This window comes from Hemitrygon akajei, chromosome 9 (assembly GCF_048418815.1).
Source record: "Hemitrygon akajei chromosome 9, sHemAka1.3, whole genome shotgun sequence".
NCBI classification, from domain to species: Eukaryota; Metazoa; Chordata; class Chondrichthyes; order Myliobatiformes; family Dasyatidae; genus Hemitrygon; species Hemitrygon akajei.
Window position 1 is genome coordinate 141964240 of NC_133132.1, and position 26914 is coordinate 141991153.

Below are 26914 nucleotides of genomic sequence, written 5' to 3' on the forward strand. Positions count from 1 at the left end.
TGAGCTGAACCAGTATAATATTAAATAATATAGCTAGAAGAGATGAAAGTGTTGACTATTTTCCAAATGGAGAGAAAATACAAAAAACTGAGGTGTAAAGGGACTTGGCAGTCCTTGTGCAAGATTCCCTAAAGGTTAATTTGCAGGTTGAGTCTGTGGTGAGGAAGGCAAATGCAGTGTTAGCATTCATTTCAAGAGGACTAGAATATAAAAGCAAGGATATAATATTGAGACTTTATAAAGCTTTGGTGAGGCCTCACTTGGAGTATTGCAAGCAGGTTTGGGAAGGTATGTGCTGGAACTGGAGAGGGGTCAAAGGGGGTTCACAAAAATGATTCCAGGATTGAATAGCTTTTCATATGAAGAGTGTCTGACAGCTCTGGGACTCTATTCACTAGAATTCAGAAGAAAGAGGGGTGACCTCATTGAAATCTAGTGAATGGTGAAAGGCCTTGATAGAGTGGATGTGGAGAGGATGTTTCCTATGGTGAGAGAGTCTTAAGACCAGAGGACATAGTCTCAGTAGAGGGCATCCTTTTAGTCAGAAATAAGGAGGAATTTCTTTAGCTGCAGAGCAGTGAATCTGTGGAATTCTTTGTCACAGGCAGCTCTGGGAGCCAAGACTTTATGTATATTTAAGGCAGAGGTAGATAGATTCTTGATATGTCAGGGCATGAAGGGATACAGGGAGAATGCAGGGAATAGGGGCTGAGAGGAAAATTGGATCAGCCATGATGAAATGATGGAGCAGAATTGATGGGCCAAATGGCCTAATTCTGCTCCTATATCATATGGACTTGTAGCCAAAATTTCTCAATTCTGGTACCATGTTGGAAAATCTTTTCTGCATTCCCCACTCTGACCCTCCCCTACTCCCCACTCTACCCCTGCCCATTCTGTCCCCTTCCTGCCATGCCATTCTTGCACGCCCTCACCCTCTTCAACCTCCCTCTCCACTCCCCCCTCTGCTCTACCCTGCACTCCCTCTCCCCTCACTCCCCTCCATTTTGCTTGCATCTTTGGTTTTGCGTTAATGATCATAGAAGTTATTGTATATTGTTCAGGAGTTTGTCATTGCAGCTTCCTCAGCCAGAATGTGTCTAGGTTTTGTGAAGTCTATCATCATTGTGATTGAGACCACTCCAGTTTTTAACAGTAGGAAACCATTTAGTTATGAACTTCTGGGATAGTTTCACTGTGATTTTCATCTGCTATTGAGACAGCTGTCATTGGATTTCATTTGGATCTTAGATGCGCTCTGCTTTTTTGGTGCTACCGTCCATCAAAAGAAATGAGGATAGAATTGAAAGAAAATCAGGGGACAACTGTACACTGAAATAAGAACCATAAGACTGAGAATGGATCATGAGAAAGACAGTTCACCCCACAGACTTTGGCAGCAATAATCTTTAATGGATCATGTAACACAAGCCGATAGCTGAGAGGGGTTGGTAATATTTACCCAGTGCTTTACTACTGAATTGTTTCCAAAAACACTCGCTAACCCCCCCCCCCCCCCATTCTATTCCTGAAAAGAAAAACAAGATAGCATTATTCTTAGTTCAGATGTGAATACCCAAATGCAGTTGGATATATTATTTGTGCTATTAATTATCATGCAACTTAATATTTACTGTGTATGCAATTTCTTGTGATACTTATGTGGCATGTAGATGTTCTTTTTATGTAACTAGTCATTGTTTCCAGAATACTGTACAGCTAATGTAAACTGTTTTTCTTGGGACTTATCCATAATCAGTATAATAGAAATAGACTTAAACCTCGAAGTAATGAGCTTCAAAGGCCACAATTACTCACTTACAAGCTATACAACGATTGTTTAGCTTTGCCACCCTGATACTTAATAATCAAATTTCAAAAACTGTATTTAAAAAAAAAAGCCAAAAGCAATTTGATTATTTTTTTCTTAAATGAAATTCACCCTTTTGAGAGTGATCTCGGATTTTTTCTAAATGCATGCAAGTGAAAATAGGTCACCGCAAGCTTAATCATAAAGAATCGTTTAAAGCATCTGAGATTTTCCACATTAATATGTGGAACAGATTACTACTGACTCATGTCATAATATTCTAGAATTGTCTTCGGAAATACTGCATAATCTTGTGGTCTGCCAAAGCTGTTGTGGATAGATATTAAAATGTTGCTTTCATGAATAAATTACTAATGTAAATTTAACAAAATTTGAATCTTTGGTTCCAAGGATTAAACAGCTGCACAGATCCTTATTTTCCAAAGAGCCGAGATGCCTTTTTGTTTGTAAACTGTCACGGTTTCTGTGTGTTTGGTAGGATGAAGTGCATACCTTTCAACATTTTTGTCGCACTCTTAGATGAAGCAGTTTATTTTGTAGCGTTGAACCCAAAAGCTTGCTCTTTGAGTGACCATTCAGCAAGACTTTACCTTGTGTTTGGCTACAAGAAATTGTTGTCTTCAGGTTCCCTGACAGCATGCTTAAAGATAACTTGATATAGTCTGATGTTTTTAAATCATTCCATAGTAGCACCCAGTAAATGCAAATTATATCTATGCTCAAATAACTAAATGAATTTGCAAGTAAAACTTTTATCTCTGTGTAGCCTCCTTGCCCCCAGTTGACTCCCATTTGCCTTGGGTGAACTGCCGTCGCCCCGCCCATAGTGCAATACTTCGGTGTAAATATGGAGTAATGCCCCCCCCCAGTACACGTTCGCAATACAAATACCAGACAATACACCCAAAAGCAAATAAATGATTGCAACTTTATAGTTATCTCTTAGTGATGGGTTAGTAGAAACAGATAATCTAAAGGCGCCAAGTAAATAAATTTATCAGTTTGTGCACATAATATTTTAATATGTTGGAGCTCACGCCTCCGATTCCATCCACAACGACCTTCTGAGCCTTCGGCCACCGTCCAAATCACCGACGTCCAGTATCTGTTGCTCTGGAACCGCTCTCCTCCCGAAAAAGACTATAAACTCCCGCTCAGCTTACACATACAAGATAGCATAACAATTCTCCATTGGTTAGTTCCCCCTTATCGGTAGTCATAACCCAAACATACCAGACACAGAAACCCATTACAGCATTACAGAGAAGCCATTTCATTATATCAATACAGAGAAGCCATTTTGTTAGCCTGAACAGTTAACACCACTGTTACTGGTACTGAGAGTCCTACATCTGTATTATTTGAGCTTGAATCTTGTGTACTTCACAATTTTTAAATTGTATTTCATGTATCTGATGTGATGCGCCATTTTACATAACAAAGCATTTTAAAGTGCATTTGCATTCTACTAGTTTAAGTAACTGCTAGCACTTTATGGCTCCTTAAGGTTGTCATAGCTGGGGGAGGTAGTGGGGATAAGCTTCACTACCTTTTAAATGCTCCTAATGGTGTGCATCTCAAATAGCTTCTGATAACCAAGCCCAGCTCCTGGTCTTCACGTGTGGCTTAGTTACTAAGCCCAGTGGAAGCATTTCTACTGACAGGAGAAGTGGCAAAGGCAGGTTATTGTTTCCTTAAAACTAGTCGTTTCAGGCAGATGGGGTTCATCAGCCATGATTGGAGAATGAAAGTTCTGACCTCAAACCTCCTCTACCTTGTGGCTATACCTGCGCGTGGGAAGGCTTTGTGAGTAAACCCCAAGGAAAAATTTAGAACTGGAGTCCCTAAGGAAGTTCTGCGTTGAGTTCAACCCTGACTTGCAACTCCGCCGATGTTGTTGGTGCCAAACTATATCGGTCTCTGTCATTCTTTTGGATTCATCAGCTGGTTGAGAGGGGGAGCCTGCTACATGGGCAACAGCTTGCATGCAATATTCCAGGTTGTCCCCAACGAATGGAGGGCCTCATATCACTTTATTTGATTACACAGATTTGGTGAAGTATGTTGTTGTTACTGGATACTTTGATATTGTTGGTGTTGCAAATTCAAAAGCGACTTTTGCCACAAATCCAACCAACCAATTAGATCATATCTGTCTTGTGTTTGAATGGACTAAAACGAGCACCATCCTTCAGCAATAAAAAGTTAATAATAAGTGAACTACTCCATGAACCTGATTATGAAGGTTCATGAATTAAACAAATAACTAAATAAGAAATCCTCTCTGTTTAAAGTTCTTGCTATGTTTTGAACTGCTATGGTTTATTAAAACAATATTTACTGTTTGTGTTTAGTGGGTCAGCTAAGGACTTTCAATCTCGTTTCTCTAGAAACGCTTTTCTAATACTGGAAGAAGGTTGTAACAAGAGTCTTTTATTGTCTGAGCACAGTCCTTGTCACACACTCAATTTCACTGGATTGAGGACTTTTGTTGGGCTTTCTGGTCATGTTTTTTTTTACAAAGCAGGTAAGGGTAGATGAAACAGCTGATGTCTTTGACCATTGGTGTAGTTGCATAAAATGCCAATGGATTTATTCATGATTTTCAATGAGGTCTCATGAGGAAAATGGTGGAAGATATGAGATTAAGAGTCCTTTGCCCCTGTGCACACACTGATTCTTGATAATGTTGTTCGGAAGTATTGCCAATGGCACCAAGTTTTTATTTGCGCCTTTCTACCAGTTCTGAGCTTAACGACCTTTAGAGAACAGCACATTAAAGCTGCACATCCAGCGCAATTCTGTCATTGAACCTCATCAGAGTTTTAATCAAAGACCTGAATTGAGAACCCTGTGAGTTCCTTTTTCCAACTAATCCCAAGTTGATAATGAGAAAGGATGGAACCAGAAATGTGGTGTCTATTTTTCTTTGTTTGCTTGTGGGCCAGGAATTCCACAAGAGAGTCTTGAGAATTCTCTTCCTCCTCACTATCCCCGTTCTCTTGGACTCTTCCGTCATGTTCCAAATGGCAGTATCTTTTCCTCAATCTGCTGCTTCAGCCTATAGTTTTCACTGTTTTTGAACTAGATGAGAACGTATGAAGTCCTTATACTACACATGGCTAGACGACTAAGTTGTCTCATGTCCAGGAGTCAAAATCAGGGCTATAGTATTGTGTCAAATGTCATCAAACGGAGCAACATTTCAACACCTGTCCTTGGCATATCACAGTGATTTCAAATCTGTGATGTAATCACCTGCTGAGAGATTGTAACAGCTGAATAAGATGGATTTCATCTGAATGATTTCAGCCTGTAACACTCCTGGAGATTGAATTAAACAAATGCACAAAGCATCAAAAGAATTTGTGGACCACACACAAAATGCTGGAGGAACCTAGCAGGGCCAGGTAACACCAATGTGAAAGAGTAAATAGTCGATGTTTTGGACTGAGAACTTTCATCTTTCATCAAAGTAACCTTCTTACTCTGATTCCTCATCTGTGAAGGGTCTCGGCCCAAAACATCAACTGTTTACGCTTTTCCTTAGATACTGCCCGGCCTGCTGTGTTCCTCCAGCATTCTGTGTGTGTGGCTTGGATGTCCAATATCTGCAGATTTTCTCTTGGTTGTGAAAGGACTTTGATCAAGCAAAGTCAATGAGTAGGGAAATTTCAAAGATCTGTTTAATATGAGTGTAAATTTGATTTATTGACTGAGCCACGTTTGAGGACATGTTAGGAGGACCAAACCAGTTCATGTTTGAGCCTTGGTTCAAGATTGTTGGCAGACTACTGATGGACCAGGTTTTCTGCTGCTGGTTCTGAGCTCCAGTATTGAGTCAGCTATGGGAAAGGAGGAGCTGATCCTAGTGTATCGGCTAGCTTTGCGTCAGGTGCAGCAGGCAACAGTGGAGGGTAGTTCTTTCAACAGAATAGAGATGCCACAAGGATTAGATGCCTTTGCAAATGCTTTGCCTGGATTTGATTGTTCTTTCTTTTACCAGCACACTTTCTGGAAGCATTGTAAATATGAGAATATCATTTTGGTGCCAAAGAATGCTGTATTTCTTGTAGTGAACTTCAAAGGCAGGCAAGTATTTGTGCAGTTTGGGCACAGGCAGTTACAATAGACTTGTGCATTGTCATTATGTATTTTGAGCTCGCTGATTGGACGAGGTTACCTGGTGGATGGAGAAAAAGGTTCAAGGACGTGCTCAAATCTTCCTTGAATTGACTCCCCATGATTGCTCAAATTGGAGATGGCAAAAGCAGTGCACCAAGATATAAACTATATACGCAGCCATCCTTTAAGTAACTTCTGGAAGAGTCTGTGGTTCCAACATTGGCCTTGTGAGACACTTCAGAGCCCACAAAACCAGATCATCTTTGATTTCAAGGGATTGCCTCTGAAGAAGACCAGATCATGTATTTGCTGTTTTAAGTGTAAGTGTTGATATTCTAGGAGCATTTTGCTATCAGGCAGAATTGTATAATTTATTGGTATTTTTATCCCTCATTATAAAATGATAAAAATGTGCCTCTCTGCCCATATCCCCTGTCCTGACATTGCTTCCATAATTTTCCCTTGTGAAAACAGATAAAGTATTCTGCTTGATCCCTTGTTTGTGCATTTTTAATTTGACATCTGTTTCTTTTAGATTGAGAATTAGATTGGCTTTGTGTCCAGGTATCATGGTATCATCAGCTAGAAACACAGATTTAAAAAAAAAAATTCTGCTTTGGCAAAGTATTACATTTTTCAAATAAAAAAGTTAAGGATTTGCAGTGATTGCATTACTGTAAAATTATAAAGGATTACGGAATGAAATAGCAAGAGCAAATTTTGAAGAGTTTACAGCAGAGTCATCAAATCTGGTGTTAGATTATTTGCTTGTAGTTGACTGAGGATTTTATTTTTTTAAAATGATGAGTACTGTAAGCTTTTTGGAATTGTTTTCGGTATCAATTTTTGCAGGATAGGCAGCTTTGATTGTAGACACTGACAGGCTGTCTGCTGTTCTTGATGATATTTTAACTGAAGGATTAACAGTTTCAGTGCTGTTACCACAGCCTAATTACTGTAACATAATTGAGAGATTAATGAATACTGGGAATGATTGCAAAGCATTAATCTGATTCAGGTAGTTTGAGGACATCAAAAAACATGAAGCTTGTAAATCACTTCAATTTATCCATTAAATTGCAGAATTGGTGAGAAAACGTCTTCCAAGTTTTAATGTTTCGTTTCAGAGGTGCCTTAGAGGCATGTTCATTTCAGAATGGCTCATGTATTTATAAAAATGAGTTTGTAGCATTGTAACTAAATAACTGGAGTCGTGTACAGTGGCTTGGTCAGATGAGCAAAATAATTTCAGGTAAGTTTGCGAATCTTAAATAATAAATTAGTGTCAGCGACAGGAACCATCGCAGACGTCAAAACCAAATGGCGTGGTGTCGCCAACATCGCGGCCTCTCTCCCAGATGAGCTCAATCGCTTTTACGCTCGGTTCGATGTCGCTAACTCTGAGCCTCTGAGGAAAGCCGCCGCTACAACCTACAACCTGGTCATCTCTGAGGCTGAGGTATGCAGGTGTTTCCAACGAGTGGGCGGTCACAAGGCTGCGGGACTGGACGGCATCCCAGGGAGAGTGCTCAAGATGTGCGCAGCACAACTGGCAGGTGTGTTTAGAGACATTTTTAATTTCTCCTTCTCTCAGTGTGGAGTGCCCTTCTGCTTCAAATTATCCACCATTGTCCCTGTACCAAAAAAGACCAAGGTAACATGCCTGAATGACTGGCCTCCTGTCATATTCACCTCAATAATAAGCAAATACTTTGAGAGGCTGTTCAAGGATTACATCTGCAGCTTGCTACCATCCAAACTGGACCCCCTATAATTTGCCTACTGAATCAACCGATCAACGGATGACGCAATAGCCACTGCTGTACGTACCGTCCCTACACATCTGGAGAAGAAGGATGCTTTTGTGAGAATGCTGTTCTTGGTCTACAGTTCAGCATTCAACACCATACTTCCATCCAGGCTCGACAAGAAGTTCAGAGACCTCAGCCTTCACCCTGCCTTGTGCAGCTGGATCCTGGACTTCCTGTCAGATCACCCACAGGTTGTAAGAGTGGGCTCCCTCACCTCCAACCTACTGACTGTCAATACAGGAGCCTCTCAGGGGTGTGTACTGAGTCCCCTCCTTTACTCCCTGTATACCCATAACTGTGTTGCTACCCACAGCTCTAATCTGCTAATTAAATTTGCCAACGACACTACATTGATTGGCCTTATCTCAAACAACAACGAGGTGGCTTACAGGGAAGAAGTCATCTCTCTGACACAGTGGTGTCAAGAAAACAACCTCTCCCTCAATGTCGCAAAAACAAAGGAGCTGGTTGTGGATTGCAGGAGGAATGGAGATGGACTAACCCCTATTGACATCAATGGATCTGAGCTTGAGAGGGTTAACAGTTGCAAGGTCCTTGGCATCCACATTACCAAGGACCTCATGTGGTCTGTACACAACCAGCTATGTGGTGAAAAAGGCACAACAACGCCTCTTTCACCTCAGATGGTTGAGGAAGTTTGGCATGGGCCCCCAAATCCTAAGAACTTTCTACAGGGGCACAATTGAGAGCATCCTGACTGGGCTGCATCACTGCCTGGTATGGGAACTGTACCGCCCTTAATCGCAGGTTTCTGCAGAGAATGGTGCGGAAAACTCTGCACATCTGTAGTTGTGAACTTCCCATGATTCAGGACATTTACAAAGACCGGTGTGTAAAAAAGGCCCGTAGGATCATTGGGGACCCGAGTCACCCCAACCACAAACTGTTCCAGCTGCTACCATCTGGGAAATAATATCACAGCATAAAAGCCAGGACCAACAGTCTCTGGGACAGCTTCTTCCACCAGGCCATCAGACTGATTAACTCACCCTGATTTGAGAGTATTTCTATGTTACATTGACTGTTCTATTTATTATAAATGACTATGATTGCACATTGCACATTTAGACAGAGACGTAAAGATTTTTACTCCTCATGTATGTGAAGGATGTAAGAAATAAGGTCAATTCAGTTCATTGCTGTCCAGTTATGTGGTGGAAGGTGAAGTCCTTGGGCTGTGGTGTTGTGTCCGAAGTACTGAGCATTAGCCACGTCTCTGTGAAAACGAATACACAGTGGTCCCTGTTGTCACTCTGATACAGCAATCTTGCTTGGAGGTCTTCAGTTTCATTCTCCAGTGACTGTACATTAGCCAGGCAGATGGTAGAGAATGGGTGCATCAGGGCCCACGTGTTTCAGTTTTACCTGTCGACTGCGCTTCCTTTAAACTATGGAAACCGGTTTAGCCTGGTGACTGCGCTTCTGTAAACTAGAAACTTCACTCACTACCTGGATGATATGCAGTCCGGTGTCTGCAGATCTTAAAGGTTGATAGCAGACACCAACAGAATCAACAAACTCATTCGTAAGGCCAGTGATGTTGTGGGAGTGGAACTGGACTCTCTGATGGTGGAGTCTGAAAGGAGGATGCTGTCCAAGTTGCATGCCTTCTTGGACAATGACTCCCATCCACTCCATAAGGTACTGGTTAGGCACAGGAGTACATTCAGCCAGAGACTCATTCCACTGAGATGTAACACTGAGTGTCATAGGAAGTCATTCCTCCCTGTGGCCATCAAACTTTACAACTCCTCCCTCGGAGTGTCAGACACCCTGAGCCAATAGGCTGGTCCTGGACTTATTTCCACTTGGCATGATTAACTTATTATTATTTATGGCTTTATATTGCTATATTTCTTCACTATTCTTGATGCGGCCGTAATGAAACCCAATTTCCCTCGGGATCAATAAAGTATGCCTGTCTGTCTGTAAATGTCTTGCAACAATGACCATAGCGAAGTACTCAATCTATATGGAGTATCTAACAAATGTTGCCTCTTGGTAATTTTATCTGGATGTATAACCAAAGTATTTTTACTTAGATCTCAAATTCTGTCTTGTCTACTTCAATGTTTGCAAGTCAAACATCATGACGTGGATCTGTAAAATACTCTCCTTTTAGGTTTTTGACAAGTCATTGTTCAATTTTTTTGCTTTAGGTTCAGTGTCCACATTCTGGGCTCTATTCTGTTCAATGAGGCAGAAGTTGTCAAATTCCCTTCTAACCGGATTCCTAATGTTTGTAGCCAGATCCTTAACCAAGGCACTGATGATTTCAGTAGAACAGAAGGATCTGAGAATAGAGATTCATTATTCCTTGAAAGTGGCTTCACAGGTAGATAGGATTGTAAAGAAAGCTTTTGGCACATTGGCCTTTATAAATCAATGTATTGAGTACAGGAGTTGGGGTGTTATGTTTAAATTGTGTAAGATGTTGGTGAGACCTAAATTGGAATGCAGTTTTGGTCACCTACATACAGGAATGATGTAAATAAGATTGAATGAGTGCAGAGAAAATTGACAAGGATGTTGCTGGGACATGAGGACCTGAATTATAGGGAAAGATTGAATAGGCTGGGACTTTATTCCCTAAAATGTAGAAGACTGAGGGGAGATTTGATAGAGGTATACAAAATTATGAGGTGTATAGATAGGGTAAACACAAGCAGGCTTTTTCCATTAGGTTGGGTGAGACTACAACTAGAGGTCATGGTTAAGGGTGAAAGGTGAAATGTTTAAGAGGAGCATGAAGGGGAACTTCTTCACTTGGAGGGTGGTAAGAGGGTGGAATGAGCTGCAGAAGTGGTGGATTCAGGTTCGATTTGAACTTTTAAGAGAAATTTGGATTGGTAAGTGGATGGGAAGGGTATGGTCCGGTTGCTGGTTGGTGAGACTAGCTAGGTTAATGGTTCAGCACAGACTGGGTGGGCTGAAGGCCTGTTTCTGTGTTGTCGTGTTCTATGACTCTTTCCCCTACACAAGATGCAAGTCATTCTGAACCTTTGCACATCCTACCTGATTCTAAGAATCAGTGCTCAGACCTTGTTGTCCTCCATCAGTCACTTGCTCTCAGTGCATCAAAGTCGATCTGTACTGGGTGAATTTTTATCTCCATTCCACTTAGCATGATTTTTACCATTCTCGGTAAATAGAACAGTGCAGACTCTTCAGGCCATGATGTTAATGCTGACCTTTTAACCAACTGCAAGTTCAATCTAACTCTTCCCTCCCACATAGCCCTCCATTTTTCCTTCATCTATCTGCCTATCTAAGAGTCCCTAGTGTATCTGCCTCTGCCACCAACACAGACAGTGCATTCGTGCATGCACCCCTTTCTTTGTGTAAAAAAAAATTGACCCCCCTATACTTTCCACCAATCACCTTAAAAGTGCACCTCTCCCCTTGTATTAGCCATTGCCGCTCTGGAGAAAAGATGCTCGCTGTCCTCTCTATCTGTGCCTCTCATACACTTCATTCAAGCTGCCACTCATTGTCCTTCACTCCACAGAGAAAAGCCCTAGCTTGCTCAATCTTTTCTCATAAGACATCCTCTAAACCAGGTAGAGTTCTTGTACATCTCCTCTGCATCTTTTCTAAAGCTTCCACATCCTTCCTATAATGAGGCAATCGGAACTGAACACAAAATCACAGGTGTGGTCTAACCAGAATTTTATAAAGCTGCACTATTACCTTGTTACTCTTGAACTCAGTCCTCGGACTAACAAAGGCAAACACTCAATATGCCTTCTTAACTACCCTGTCAACTTGGACCCAAAGATCAGTCTGTTCTTCCACACTGCTAAGAATCCTGCCATTCACCTTAGATAGTCAATAGAGCAAAACCTACTACATTGTTTTAAAAAAAACCAAATGTAATCTGCAGGCACTGTAATTCGGAATTAAAGAAATGATATTAAGTCATCAAACTGAAGCGTTCACTCCTTTTTCAGTTCCTCACATTTTTTTCCTGACCTGCTAAGTATTTATTGCATTTTGTGTATTCATCCTATTTAGCCCATTCAGCCTGCCTTACTACCTCTGAAATAAATTTTTAATCGAGCCAGGGAACAACTCACTCATGCAGTTGAAGAGAGCATCTAGTGCTATTGACAAGACCTGTAACTCTGCAGAGAGGTGGAAGTAAAGAGGAAGGAGTGTTCTAACACACAGCATGGGTTCTGTGCGCAGAAGTGGACTGTTAAATTTCTTATGTTAATAAGAGTTCATGCCCTGAAAGAACATACAAGACTTCTAACTGATTTGTACAGTACTGGATTTTTCTGTGGATAATGGGTGAATCTCCACATTGCCCTTTTTTTGTTTTATGACAAAATCTGGAAAATGGAGAAGATAAAACAATTACTTTCCTTCCCTCTATCTTTTTTTTTAAACCAACACCCAATTTTCAATGTGTATGTGCTGAATCTTGATTTGGTTGATAAACTCATCTTTACTCATGTGTAGGCCTCCGTTAGTCTTGATAGACCATGGATTTGCGCCTTGGGAAGTTTCCAGGCACAAGCCTGGGCAAGGTTTTTTTTATGGAAGACTGGCAGTTGCTCAAGCTGCAAGTCTCCCCTCTCCATGCCACCGATGTTGTCTAAGGGAAGGGCACTAGGACCCATACAGCTTGGCACCGGTGTCATCGCAGAGCAATGTGTGGTTAAGTGCCTTGCTCAAGGACACAAACACAGCCTCAGCCAAGGTTCGAACTAGTGACCTTCAGATTTCTAGACCAACCACTTGGCCACGTGCCAACTCGTAGTCTTGGGCAAATTTGCCAATATTTCGCAAATTTTAAAGGTTGTTTCTTAGCGGGAGTCTAATTTGATTGCTGCACTTCTAAGTAGTGGGGAGGTGTGGGGATTGTAGATGAGTTACATTGCAGCAAATGCTGCACCATTATGGATGTGATACAAGTGAGGACCTTGATACAAGGGCAGGTCGTGTTTGATGATTTTACTGGTGTTCTTTGAGGATATGCTGAATGCAGTGGATGGAGGGAAACAGCCGGATGATGTATGCTTGGATTTCCAGAAGCATTTGATAAGGTGTCACATAAAAATATTATCCATTAGATTTGGATGCTTGGATGTGATGATAATATATTAGCACGGATAGAGTATTGGTTAACCAGTAAAAAGCAGAGTTGGGATAAATCAGTGATAGCAGAATGCCACGGGGGTCGTGCTGAGGCATTAAAAATTAAAAATTGGAAAGATGGAGTGAGTGTAGTGTAGCTAATTTTGCTGATGACATTAAATTGAGTGGAAAAGCAAGTTGTGCAGTGGATGCGCAGAGTCCACGGAAAGCTATAGAGAGGTTAAGAGAATGGGCAAGGGTCTTGAAGATGGATATTGATAAATACAAGGTCATCTACTTTGGAAGGAAAAATAGAAGGTCAAGTTATTATTTAAATAGTGAAATATTAAAGCATGCTGTTGTGCAGACCAGCTTGGGAGAGTGCTTATGTATGAATTGCAAAAGGGTTAGTTTGTAGGTGAAAAGGCTATCAAGAAGGCAAATGGAATGTTGGCTTTCATTTCTCGAAGGAAATGAAATTAAGGAGTTAAGAGCAGGGAGGTTACGCCGCAGCTGAGTGGAGCAATGAGGTGGCATAACGGCCAGTGTAATGCTTTCCAACACAAACGAACCAAGTTCAATTCTGCCACTGTTTGTACAGAGTTTGTACATTCTCCCCATGACCATGTGGGTTTCCTCTGGGTGCTCAGGTTTTGTTCCATATACCAAAGATGTACAGGTTAGGGTTAGTAGGTTGTGAGCATGCTATCTTGATGATGGAAGCATGGTGTCTCTTGCATGCTGTCCCCAGCACATCCTCGGACTGTGTTGGTAGTTACGGTAAATGATGCATAACACTGTATGTTTCGATGTTTCCATGTACGCGTGTCAAACAAATCTAATCTTTACAGATTCTACAGGGTACTGCTGAGACCACACCTGGAGTACTGCGCCAAGTTCTGGTCTTCTTACTTGAGGAAAGATATATTGGCTTTGGAGGTGGTGCAGAGGAGGTTCATCAGGTTGATTCCAGAGATGAGGGGGTTAGACTATGAGGAGAGTTCAAGTCACCTGGAACTATTCATACTAGAATTCAGAAGAATAGGAGGAAAACTTATGGAAAAATGTAAAATTAGAGAAGGGATACATAAGATAGAGGTAGGAAAGTTGTTTCCGCTGGTAGGGGACATAACCTCAAGATTCAAAGGAGTAGATTTGGGATGGAGATGAGGAGGAACTGCTTTTCCCAGACAGTAGCGAATCTGAGGAATTCACTAGATGCTGCCTAATATACTTAAGACACAGCTTTCTGTATCATAGTGGAATTAAGGGTTATGAGGAAAAGGCAGGTAGATGCCTTTGGACCAAATGATTTTTATCTTCTGTGGCATGGCAAAATACAGTAATGTATGTCACAGCAATGCTAAGTGGCAGGTCATTGTGAGATGGTGTATGCCCTCTCCTATTTCTTGTGTTCTTATGTTTGGGGCAGCGTGGCAGCGCAAGTGACCGCTGATTGGGAATCAACTCCCGCCGCTGTCTATAAGGAGTTTGTTCATTTTCCCCATGGTCAGCTTTCCCCCAGCTGCTCTGGTTGCCTCCCACATTCCAGGGACCTGCAGCTAGCATCAGTGAGTGCATGCTATGCTGGTGCCGGAGGTGTGTGCCGACACTTGCCGGCTGCCCAGCACAATCCTTGCTGATTTGATTTGATGCAAGTGATGCAGTTCACTGGATGTATCGACGTGTGAGTGACAAATGAAGCTCCTCTTTAATTTTAATCTTTCGTGCCCTAGCTGAAGATCTGAGGCTCCATAGTGGATATATGGCTATTACAATAAAGCCCACTCTGCTGTTTTTCACAAGGTTTATGAATGGGTGCCAGTCTTCTTTAATGGAGGATAAAAACCAGTCTGGTTCTTTGTCTATTGCTTCTTTTCAATGCCATGATCTTTAAAGGATGGAGAACCATTTTTACTTAATCTATTAGGAAATGTGGATATTTATAGTATTTATTTTCTATGCATAATTCCCCTTGGACCAAATGATTTTTATCGTCTGTGGCATGGCAAAATACAGTAATGTATGTCACAGCTATGTTAAATGGGAGAAACAAACAGAATGAAAGTCCAATACTAGTTTGACCAAACACACATTCTTCAAAAGGCAACATGATATTATTTCTACTTACCTCCCTCTGCCCAGTAGCCACCATTACTACTCTTGCGTTCGTGTTCATTTCGGGGAGCAGGCCCTAGGTGGAAATACATTATATACTTTGAAGGGATATTTAACCGTAATTTGCATGTGGCAGGATGCAATTATCAGTCACAGCTGCCAGCCTATGTTTGCTTTGGAGCAGAACTGTAACCACGTTTCTTAGAAGCAGAAATTTGGCAATATGCTTCCTTGATCTATTTACCTCTTCTGGCTGCCTGAAAATGGGTGGTGAACATGAAGAAAATCTGTGCTCATTAATGTCTGGATTGAGCTGCCACGCAGCAGGACAAAAATCCTTCCAAAAGTGAAGAATTTAAAATAAATTAATCTTGATGTAATCAAGATGCAAGTGAAATTGGATTTCCACTGGGGTTGGAGTAAAATCCTCTTTTTTTTAAAAAAAAGGACACCTGAATAGATTGAGCTAAAGGTAATTTTCTAAACTGTTTTTCTTGTATGTATAAAATATCTGCCTGTTTTATTTTGATAAATGATTCAGAAACCCTCTTATCGTTTTCTAGTTGATTTTGACCTAAATACATATAATTTACTGTTCACTTTGGAATTTAGGAATTTTAGTTATTTATATTCCAAAAGATTGATAACAGGAAATGGAAAATCTTTAATCATATTGTTTGCATTAAGTATTTGCTGATTGGGTATAGTAAAGAGCAGTGTGCTATTTGTAACCACAAAATAACATGCTACCATCACACCAGTGTGACATTTTCTTCCTCCACTATAGCTTATCTAAATGATATTAGTTATTAGCAGGTCATGAGGAGCATCTTTTAGCTGTGAACCTTTGCATCAACCCAAGAGTTGAGTGAGAAGACGATGTTTGTTTGGGTTAACCTCCAGCCCAGATTCCAGTGTCTATTGCATGACCCAAAGTGCAGTTTTTTAAATAAATTGTTAGTATAAACGTGTCATTGACTTCATCAAAACTTAAAAAAGAGAAGTTAGTATATTCTTGAAATGCAAGAAGAATGAAAAAGCAATGGAGAAAATATTTTATCACAATGCCATTTCTTTCCAATTTTCCTTGATAGTGACAAATGCATCGTCTCCCCAACAGGTTATTGATATCATTACTTTTACTTCTGTTTTAAATAGGTATGGGCTGTTTCTGGGGTGCTGAGAGAAAATTCTGGACTCAGCAGGGTGTCTATTCCACTCAAGTTGGATATGCTGGTGGATCATTGCCAAACCCAAGTTATAAGGAGATCTGCTCAGGTATATTTGAAATTTCCTACGTGTTTTCAGAATGATCAACATTTCAGATGTATTTAGAAACTCCTGCATGATTCAAACATATGCTAAGAGGATAGTGAAATATATATTTAAATTCAATGTATTACATAAAACTGCAATACTCAACAATGGTTGCAAGTTGAGGATCTTATTGAAAGCTTTATATTTTGAGTCGTGAAGGTAATGCTGGTAGGCATTTTTAGAGATGGGAGATCACTGACGGAACATTTATTTTTGTTGTTTAGTAGTGGGAATTATGCGTGCCATTTGCTATATCATTGCTCTTTACTAAATGGTGTCCCTTGGCAACATCCAAAAACAATGCATAATTTTCTATGCATAACTACACTAACCATGTTCAAGTCCACCCACTTCATCTGTGCTCAATCATCAGCAAAGTGGTGGATGGTGTTATTGACAGTGTCAACAGTCAGCACTTACTTTCCAATAACCTGTTCACCAATACTTAGTTTGGATTTCATCTGGATGACTGTGCTTGAGACCGTATCACAGATGTGGTCAAAGCACAGCACTAAGAGCAAAATTTCAGAGATGAGCTCCTTGACCATTGTGTGCATATGGATCAAGGAGACCTTGTGAAACTCGGCATCGAGGGAAAGCACTATTTTCTTTCAGAAAGGAGGATGATCAGCTGTTCCAGCCCCAGGATGTGAACACAGAGGTTTCTCAGGATAAGCACAAATATTCAGGTACTTCATCAATGGTCTTGTTGCCATTTTATGGGTAGAACAGGTGATATTTTCTGATGGTTAGTTAATTTCATTGCAAACTGTTCAACAAATGAAGTAGTCCAAGCCTGCTTGCAGGAAGACTTAGACAACATTCATGTGTGGGTTGATTTGTAGAGTGAATGTTACTTTCCATTAGATGGCAAGCAATGACCATCACGAACAAAAGGAAGCCTAACATCTGTCAACATCCTGGGGTCATCACTGGGCAGTTGCTAAAAATGGCATGCATAACAAAGTAGGTCACACATTGGGTATCCTATGATGAATGACTTGTTCCTGATCCTTGCCACACTCCACAAGGCACCAGACAGGAGTAGTACGAAATACTCTTGACCGCAGCTCCAACAAGAAGCTAAATACCCTCAAGGTCAGTGAATGCAAAGTGCTGGAGGATCTCAGCAGGGAGGCAGCACATACAGAGGGATGTAAACAGTTAACATTTTGGCCTGAGACCCTTCATCAGGATTGGAAAGGAAGAGGGCAGAAGCCAGAATGAAAGAGTGAGGGGAGGGGGAGCAGTATGTGTTGGCAGCTAATATGTGAATCCAGGTGAGGGGGAGAAGGCAGGATGGTGAGGGAGGGGAAGGACTGAATAAAAGGAGTGACGTGAGAATTTGGGAGGTGATATATGTAAGAGATAAAAGGCTGATAAAGGAAGCTGATAGACCATGAAAATAAAGGGGACGAGGTGGGGACCAGAAGGAGTAAAGTGATGGGCAGGGCAGAGGAGAGAGTAGGAGTAAAAAGGCAGTTGAGATAAAGAAAACTAAGATTGGGGGGGGGAGACAGAGGGGAGCGGTTAGGAAGTTAGAGAAATCAATGTTAATGCTCCAAGGTTGGAGACTATCAAGACAGAATATGAGGTGTTGCTCCTCCAATCTTCATCTTGCCTCAACATGGACAGAAACGTCATTGTGGGAATGGGAATGGGAAGGGGAATTAACATGGCTGTGCGTGGTAGATCCTGGCTGTGCATGGCAGATGGAGTGAAGGTTTTTGACAAAGTGATTTCCCCCATTCTGTAGGTCTCACTGATGTGGAGGAGAGAGCACCAGATGCATTAAATAACACTGATGTAAATTGCTGCCTCACCTGGGAGGACTGTTGAGGGCTATGTACAGTTGCAAAAAAAGTTTGTGAACCCTTTGCAATTACCTGTTTATTTTTGCATTAATTACTCATAAAATGTGGTCTGATCTTCATCTAAGTCACAATGTGGACATACATAATCTTCCTAAACTAATACAGTGTTGTACTTCTCATCAATACTGAGTGCACTATTTAAACAATTTTGAACAGTCTAGGTTCAAAAAAAGTATGTGAGCCTCTGGGGTAATGCCTTCCATAAAAGCTATTTGAAGTAAGGTGTTCCAATCAATGAGATGAGATAGGAGGTGTGGGTTGTAGAGATACCCTGCCCTATAAAAAAAGACACACAATGTCAGGTTACTGACAGAGCCTGGTCTTCTCAAGAAAGATCTGTTTATGTGCACCATGCCTCGATCAAAAAAAACTTTCAGCAGACTTTAAAGGAAGCATTGTAGAGATGCATGATGCTGAATATACAATGCTGAAGGACGTGAAAAAGATCCTAAGGGTAACAGTAAAAGTCCTGCAGAAATCTCCAAGACTTGCTAGTCTCTGTTCATATGTTTAATATAAAGAAAAACACTGAGCAAGAATGATGTTCATGGAAGGACACCACAGAGGAAACTACTGCTCTCCAAAAAATAACACCTTGGTGTTCCACAATGCTTCCTGGACAACACTGTGTAGACAAGTGAGAAAAAGGTTTTGGCAGGAATGCACACCTCTATGTTTGGAAGGAAAAGGACACTGTACAGCAACACCAAACCTCATCCCAACTGTGAAGCATGACAGAAGGAGCAACATGGTTTGAGGCTGCTTTGCTGCTTCAGGGCCAAATATTGAGGGAACAGAGAATTCAAAGTTATATCAAGACATTTTACAAGAGAATGTCAGGGTAGTGGTCCATCGCCTGAAGCTTAATAGAAGTTGGATGATGCAACAAGACAATGATCTTGAAACACAAGAGTAAATCAACAACAGAATGGTTTAAAAAGAAGAAAATTCATGTTTTGGGATGGCCAAGTCAGAGTCCAGACCTTAACCCAATTGAGATGCTGTGGCATGATCTGAAGAGGGCTGTTCATGCAAGGTATCCCAGAAATATTGATGAACAGAAACAGCTTTGTATGGAGGAATGTTCTAAAATTCCTCCTTGCCATTGTGTAAGTCTGATCAGCAACTACAGGAAACATTTCGTGGAGATTATTGCTGCTAAAAGAGGTTCTACCAGTTATGAAATACAAGTCTTCACATATTTTTCCACCTGGACTGTGTTCAATAAAGACATGAAAATTACAATTGTGTGTTGTTAGTTTAAGCAGTTTGCGTTTGTCTATCATTGTGACTTAGATGAAGATCAGAACACATTTTATGAGTTATTAATGTAGAAAAAACTGATGATTGCAAAGGGTTCACAAACTTTTTCTTGCAACTGTAGTAAAGTTCTTTTAATACTGTATGCTCAGTACTTTGCTGGTGCCAGACTTGCAGATTCTCTGAACTACCAGATGTTACTAAAGTTCAAAGTAAGTTTATTATTAAATTGCATATGTATATGTCACCATATACCACCCTGAGATTCATTTCTTGTGGACATACTTAATAACCAATAACCACGATAGAATCATAGTATCTGGGAGTACAGTTAGATGAGAAGCTAGACTGGACTGCCAACACAGATGCCTTGTGCAGGAAGGCACAGAGTCGACTGTACTTCCTTAGAAGGTTGGCGTCATTCAATGTCTGTAGTGAGATGCTGAAGATGTTCTATAGGTCAGTTGTGGAGAGCGCCCTCTTCTTTGTGGTGGCGTGTTGGGGAGGAAGCATTAAGAAGAGGGATGCCTCACGTCTTAATAAGCTGGTAAGGAAGGCGGGCTCTGTCGTGGGCAAAGTACTGGAGAGTTTAACATCGGTAGCTGAGCGAAGGGCGCTGAGTAGGCTACGGTCAATTATGGAAAACTCTGAACATCCTCTACATAGCACCATCCAGAGACAGAGAAGCAGTTTCAGCGACAGGTTACTATCGATGCAATGCTCCTCAGACAGGATGAAGAGGTCAATACTCCCCAATGCCATTAAGCTTTACAATTCAACCGCCAGGACTTAAGAACTTTTTAAAAGCTATTATTAATGCTTTTTGAGATAGTGATTTAGATGCATATCATATTTTTTACTGAGTTAAGTATTGTATGTAATTAGTTTTGCTACAACAGGTGTATGGGACATTGGAAAAAAAAAGTCGAATTTCCCCATTGGGATGAATAAAGTATCTATCTATCTATCTATCTATCTATGAAAGACTGCACCAACAGGGTAGACAACCAGTGTGCAAAAGACAGCAATCTGTGCAAATGCAAAAAGAAAGAAAAATAGAAATAATAAAAATAACTAATAAAGTAATAAATACTGAGAACGAGATGAAGAGTCCTTGAAAGAGAGTACATAGGTTGTGGAAATAGATCTGTGATGGGGCAAGTGAAGTTGAGTGAAGTTATCCCTTCTGGTTCAGGAGCTTGATGGTTGCTACATCAGATATTTCATTTACTCTTTCTTGAAATGTTGCAAAATAGAATAATAAATTTTCTAGTGAAGCCTAAGTTGAAGGAGATTATGAGTAACAAGCCCCCAGTAAATATAAAGGAGTATGAGAAGCTGAAGCAGGTAAATTTTGCAGCAACACAGCTAACTGAGGCAGATGAGCTTAAACCGAATTCAGAAGCTGGGGCTGCAATTAGTGGTTGAAAGTGCAACAGATATTCATCTATTGAATCATCGGCAATCAATAATGCCTTTTAAAACGCATCAGTTAGAGCAGCTGCACCTGTCTATTTGCCATATTTTCTTTCACTAGTGTTTCATGCCAAACTATCAAGATTTCCAAAAGTTGGATGGTAGATTATTGTAGTTTTACACCCTTCCACCACTCCAAGCATTATTAATTACCTTCTGTTTCAGCACATTGTGATGGAAGTGTGTCTCATTTGTAAAATGCTCCACAATCACTTGCTTGTGCTACTATCAAGTTGCAGTGGCTGCTACCAAATAGGGCAAGCCCCTATGACACAAGGGGATTTCTCTTAGTATTTCCAGACAAGTTGCACACCACTGTTGGAGAGAGATTTCCATTTCTTCATTCCCTGGTCTGTATCCTAGTGTTCCTGATTAAAGAATCTTCTGGGAACTTTTTTAGCAGAAGCACTGTACTGGTTCAAGAAGACTCACCACCACCTTTAAAAGGCAATTGCTGCAAGTTGATCTCCCTGTTCATGGCCACATCCCAACAAAAGACTAAATAATAAAAAGTCTTATTTCCCTAATTCTAAATAGCTGTACCATTTTGCTGTAAGGAAGAATCCAAACTGTAAATGAATAAACATTGTTTGATTTTTTGATGTGTTTATTGAAAAACAAAATGGGCAAAGGTAAAACTAGTGAAACATACAATAATCAGTATTCTCACCTTGACATCAAAGCTGTTAAAAGGGTGGCCTCTTGCTGATAATTAAACCAAGTTATTAATGTTAGTATTGAGAATATTTGAATATTAGTTTAGCATCATTTTCCAAGTTGGACGGCAGGGTAATTGAGATTCTAAAAGGAGCAAATACGTTGCCTGAAAATCTATATCCTGAATATTAACATTCCAGCCTAGCAGTTTACTGAGCTACACACACAAAATGCTGGAGGAACTCAGCAGGCCAGGCAGCATCTATGGAAAAGAATACAGTGGATGTTTCAGGCTGAGACCCTGCATCTGATGAAAGGTCTTGGCCTGAAACGTCAACTGTTTACTCTTTTTCCATGGATGCTGCTGAGTTCCTCCAGCATTTTGTGTGTGTGTTGCTTGAATTTCCAGCATCTGCAGATTCTCTCCTGTTAGTAGTTTACTGTTACTATTGCTCGCGGATTGGTCTGCTCTTAAGCTTAATATATTGTGTTGGGTTCTTTTGAAGCTATGTTTGCAGCCAATCACACTTGGAGACCATAGCGGGCTGGTTTGTTCATAATGCTATTCTACTGAGCAGAATGGAAATGCATGATGCTCGATAGTGAAAGTAAAGTGGAAGCAATTGGTAGTGATGGTGATTAGGGGAGGGGTTGGAATACCGGAGAGCACTATTTTCTCTAAGCTGCATGGGTGCGTGTCTGCACAGTAACTGGAATGCCTTTGCTGCCACGTTGCAGGAATCTTCTTTTATATAATAATATAATGTTGAAATTATGCTAATATAATTTGGAAATCTATATTAACATAATTGTGAAATACCTTGTAATTAATAAATGTACCACAATCTTTACTTTGAAACATTTTAGAGCTTCAATGTATTTACATTGTCAGTATTTCAGATTACAACATTGTTACAAAGTGTAATAATAAACACAGAATGGAAGTCAGTAGCTCATTGTTAATAAACCGCCTGCCGGCTGAATGCCAACACCATCTAGTCAAAACATTTTATTTTTCCCATTGTGCCTGTCAGTTGTTTTGACTGCCAGACATCATTTACTTGTGTTGTTAGTTATGGTTAGTTCTTTGATATGAAAAATATGAAAAATTTGATATGAAAAATTCTATATTCTGACTTTTTGGTAAGTAATCTTTCAAAAAAGCATAATCTACTGTTTTTAATTAAAAATTGTTTGAACAAGGTAAAAAATAGTTCATATAAAATTGCTTGCATGACTGTGGTTATATTATTAAAATTATATATTTTTGACTTACTGTGTTAACATTTTCAAATGGTGGTAATTATTATTTTTAGTATTCTCAAATAATAATAATAATAATTACTTTACTATCCTAAGGATGTCAAAAAGAAAAGTGCAAGTGTTAAATACTTTGAAGAACAAAGCTTGTAGTAAACTTTTGTATTAAAACTTTTGATCCAGTATTGCAAAGAACAAGTTATTGAATGTAAAAGTCCAATCAGCAACTACTGCCTGAAGATTTTGACCAACCCACAATATCGAGTGGCATTAACTGTCCTTAACAATGTTTTAGAAGATCTGGCATCTCTTTATAAATTCCTTTAGAAAAGCTGTTTGATTACAATTGAAGCACTGCAGTATGCAAAAACAAAAAATAACAAGTTATAGTCACAGTTTTTTGGTGATATCATTTAATGGAGTGACAAAGTGAAAGATCAGACGCCGATACTGCGCCTATTATTCGATTCATTCAGTGTGTGTGTATCACTTGGATAATAGATTTCCTGATGATGAGTTAAGTTAATGGCAAGCTTTTGACCCTGTTGTTACTGCAAACGCAACACATTTTGAATTTGGGAAAGAGAATGCTGTACGACTGACAAAAAGTACTCAGCTACTATTATGGACAACAACAAAAGTGTTGCCTCAAAGCTATCACAAAATTACTGAGATTTCAAATTCGTCATTTCTGTGAAAGTTAAGACCGGTTCAATTTAGATATTCACGGATATGTTGAACTACATGCTTAGAAATGAAGAATCTGAAGAACTGTCAATTCGTGTTGATATCGTTGGAACATTTCAAGCTTTTAGTGTTGACTGCGAACATGGATTCAGTCTTATAAATTCAATCATATGTAAATATAGAAACAGACAAGAAGTGGAACATTTGGATGATCTATTGAGAATTAATCTAGATGCAAAATTACTCTGGATAATGTTTATAGACAATGGATTTGTAATGAGGACAGACAAGTAAAAGTTTACAAAATGTGAAAGATGTTCTTTGTGCGATATTTTATACCCTTCAATTAATAAATAAAATCAACAGTATGTAATTGTTCTGTTTTATTTCTAAATATTGATAGTATGCATATTATAAAAAACATTTAAAGTACCAGGCAGTTGTAAAAATAATTTAGAGGGAATGAGAGTGGAGAGGGCAGGGTGGTAGAAATGGTGAGAGGAAGAAATGTTCTGTTCTTTAACAATGATGTTTTAGATTTTGTTGAGCTTTGTTGAGCTTTTGGTTACCTTAGTAGGTAACCAAAAAGAGATAGAAACCCTTGGCTTGTTTAATGTAATTGCCAATCTCTACCATAGTTGATTTTCACAGATACTTAGCTATTAAATTTTAGGATGATTGTTTTATGCCTTAAGTATGTTTATTATTGTGAATTCTTTATAATGTGATTGCTGTCAGTATCACGTTATCTGCACACGTTTGAGAAGAAAATTAGCCAATCTTTTTATTCATAATGAACAAAATGTGCCTAATTAATAAATATTTGCTCTACAACATCTTGATTAATATCTGAAAGAGTAAGGCCATTTAATATTGTAAAATCAATGACTGCACTATTTACTGAGTTCATTAATTTATATATATTTGATTTTTAACAATTGAACAACTGTTCAAATTTGTGAGATTAATCTATGAGTTCCTCTGGGTGATGACACTAAGTTGCTTCCTTTGCATAAATTGATTAATTATTTTGTTCACTTATTGATTATAATTCAAAACCCAGGTATTGCTATTGACCCGGTGAACCTCACAGGAGCAAAGCAAAGACAGTAATTTTCATGCCAGTGGACGAGTCCATGGTAAGAGGTCTTCATTTGGAAAGCCTCGAAGACACAAATCTGAAGGAGATCACAAGTTTGAACCAGATTTCATCTCACCAGCAGGGTTAAAGTTTCCTTGCATTGAGATCATATTGGGACTTCTTAAAATAATACTTAAGCTCTTCTTTCAGGGACTTTAGACTAATTTTTTGGTGGATCCCATAAATTGCCACTCATGAATAAGGTATGCTTGGTCTGTTTAATTAACTTGTGCAGTAGAAACTTTAACGCTTCTGACCATGCAATTTTAAAGGGAATAGAGAGCAAGTCGCTTCAGTTTTTAATACTGAAGCAACTTGCTATCTCTTCCCTTCACCACCCTTTTCACACTAACCATGGTGGCTATATTTGGAACAGGTGGAAGCTCAGCTTCCAAAAGGACCGTTTTCTTTCTCTTGGACAAATCTAGGTTTGGCATTTCCATGACCATGCTCCCTTTCTGGCAGATTAGCTTCCTGTCAAAGGCAGAGTTGGAACAAGCCAGATAGTTGTAAGATCCTGGCTTCAAAGAGAATTACCAATGTCATTGCAGCAGAGATGGATACAAGCAAGGTGCAACTAGGAAAGAAAATATTAAGAACTAAAGGAGGGAAGAATGGAGGCTGAAAGGGTAAGTGATCAGGATTTCAGTGGTTTCATGAACAGGCATGTCCGTGGCCATAAATGTGAGTCCATTTTGGTGTGTTGTCTCTAGTGAAGATCCACTAACTGGTTCCAGGGATTGTGAGTTATGAGATTATTTATGTTAATCCTAGAGGCCTCAGCTTAAATTGTAATCTTAAAGACAGCACCTTAAACAACACTGCTGGCCTTCAATTTAGGATTGAAATGTTTATATGAGCTGTTGGAGGTTCTGCCTTCTGACAATTGAGATGGGGATGTGTCACATTGATAGGAAGGATCTATAGAGATGAAGGGGAAGAAGCTGTCCCTGAATTGTTGAGTGTGTGCCTTAAGGCTTCTGTATCTCATACCTGATGGTAACAGTGAGAAAAGGACATGCCCAGGGTGCTGGAGGTCCTTAATAATGGACGCTGCCTTTCTGAGACACCACTCCCTGAAGATATCCTGGGTATTGTAGGCTACTACCCAAGATGGAGCTGACTAGATTTAGAACCCTCTGCAGCTTCTTTCAGTCCTGTACAGTAGCCCCTCCATACCAGACGGTGATGCAGCCTGTCAGAATGCTCTCCACGGTACATCTATAGAAGTTTTTGAGTGTATTTGTTGACATGCCAAATCTCTTCAAACTCCTAATGAAGTATACTCGCTGTCTTGCCTTCTTTATAAGTACATCAATATAATTTCAAAGTTCTTGATTGTTTGAGAAGCTCTCTGGGGTATCCTGAGTTTGTAAGGCAAGATTTTGCTTTCTTTGGATGAAAATCCAATCAAAGCAGTCATTGAAGTACAGATCTGATAGTACTGAGCCACAGTAACATTTTCCACATTCCAGGAGGGTAATAAGCAATCCCACGTAGAACCTTGAACATTACAGCTCAGGTACAGGCCATTTGGCCAAAATGGTGTGCTGAATCAGCTAAAAGCAAATCAAAAACACCCAAGCATTAATCCCTCCTACCCGCACGATATCCATATCCCTCCATCTTCCTTATATCAATGTGCCTATCCAGACGTCTTTCAAACGTCTCTAATGTATTTACCTCCACCATCTCATGCAGTTCCTTCCAGTCAACCACGACTCTGAGTAAAAAAATCTTACCCCGTCACATTCCCCTTGAACCTAACACCTTGCACCTATAATGCATGCCCTCTCTGGTATTAGACATTTCAATCCTGGGAAACAGATACTCTCTGCCCATTCTGTCTATGCCTCTCATAATCACATAAACCTCTATCAGATCTCCCCTCAGCCTCTAATGTTCCAGAGAAAACAACCCAAGATTTTCCAACCTCTCATGATAGCACATGCCCTCTAAACCAGGCAGCATTTGAAATGGACTTCAATATCTCTAATTCTTTTGGTAACGTTTTACCAAATATGCAATTTGTTGCTTGCTAATTAGGAACCTTGCTGAAGGCAACTAAAAGAATTAATTAAAATCAGTAATGTAATTTATGATGTGTCATATACTTAAGAATTACACAGTATTTTAAGACTATCATTGCATTATTCAGTTGACATAAATCAGACCTATTGAATTTGTAATATAACTACATAAAAATGACTCCTTCATTCTATACTGGTTTGTGGCTGTTTGGCTATAGATTAGT

General features: G+C 39.8%; 1 protein-coding gene across 4 annotated transcripts in view; it reads left to right on the plus strand.

The window, feature by feature from the left end:
- msraa (methionine sulfoxide reductase Aa) overlaps positions 1 to 26914 on the plus strand; it is a 312445-nt gene that overhangs the window by 116657 nt on the left and 168874 nt on the right. For all 4 annotated transcript variants that reach the window (XM_073057154.1, XM_073057155.1, XM_073057157.1 and 1 more), the window contains one exon: positions 16147 to 16266. In XM_073057154.1, coding sequence (XP_072913255.1) covers positions 16147 to 16266 — 120 coding nt within the window. The remainder of the gene's footprint in view (positions 1 to 16146; positions 16267 to 26914) is intronic.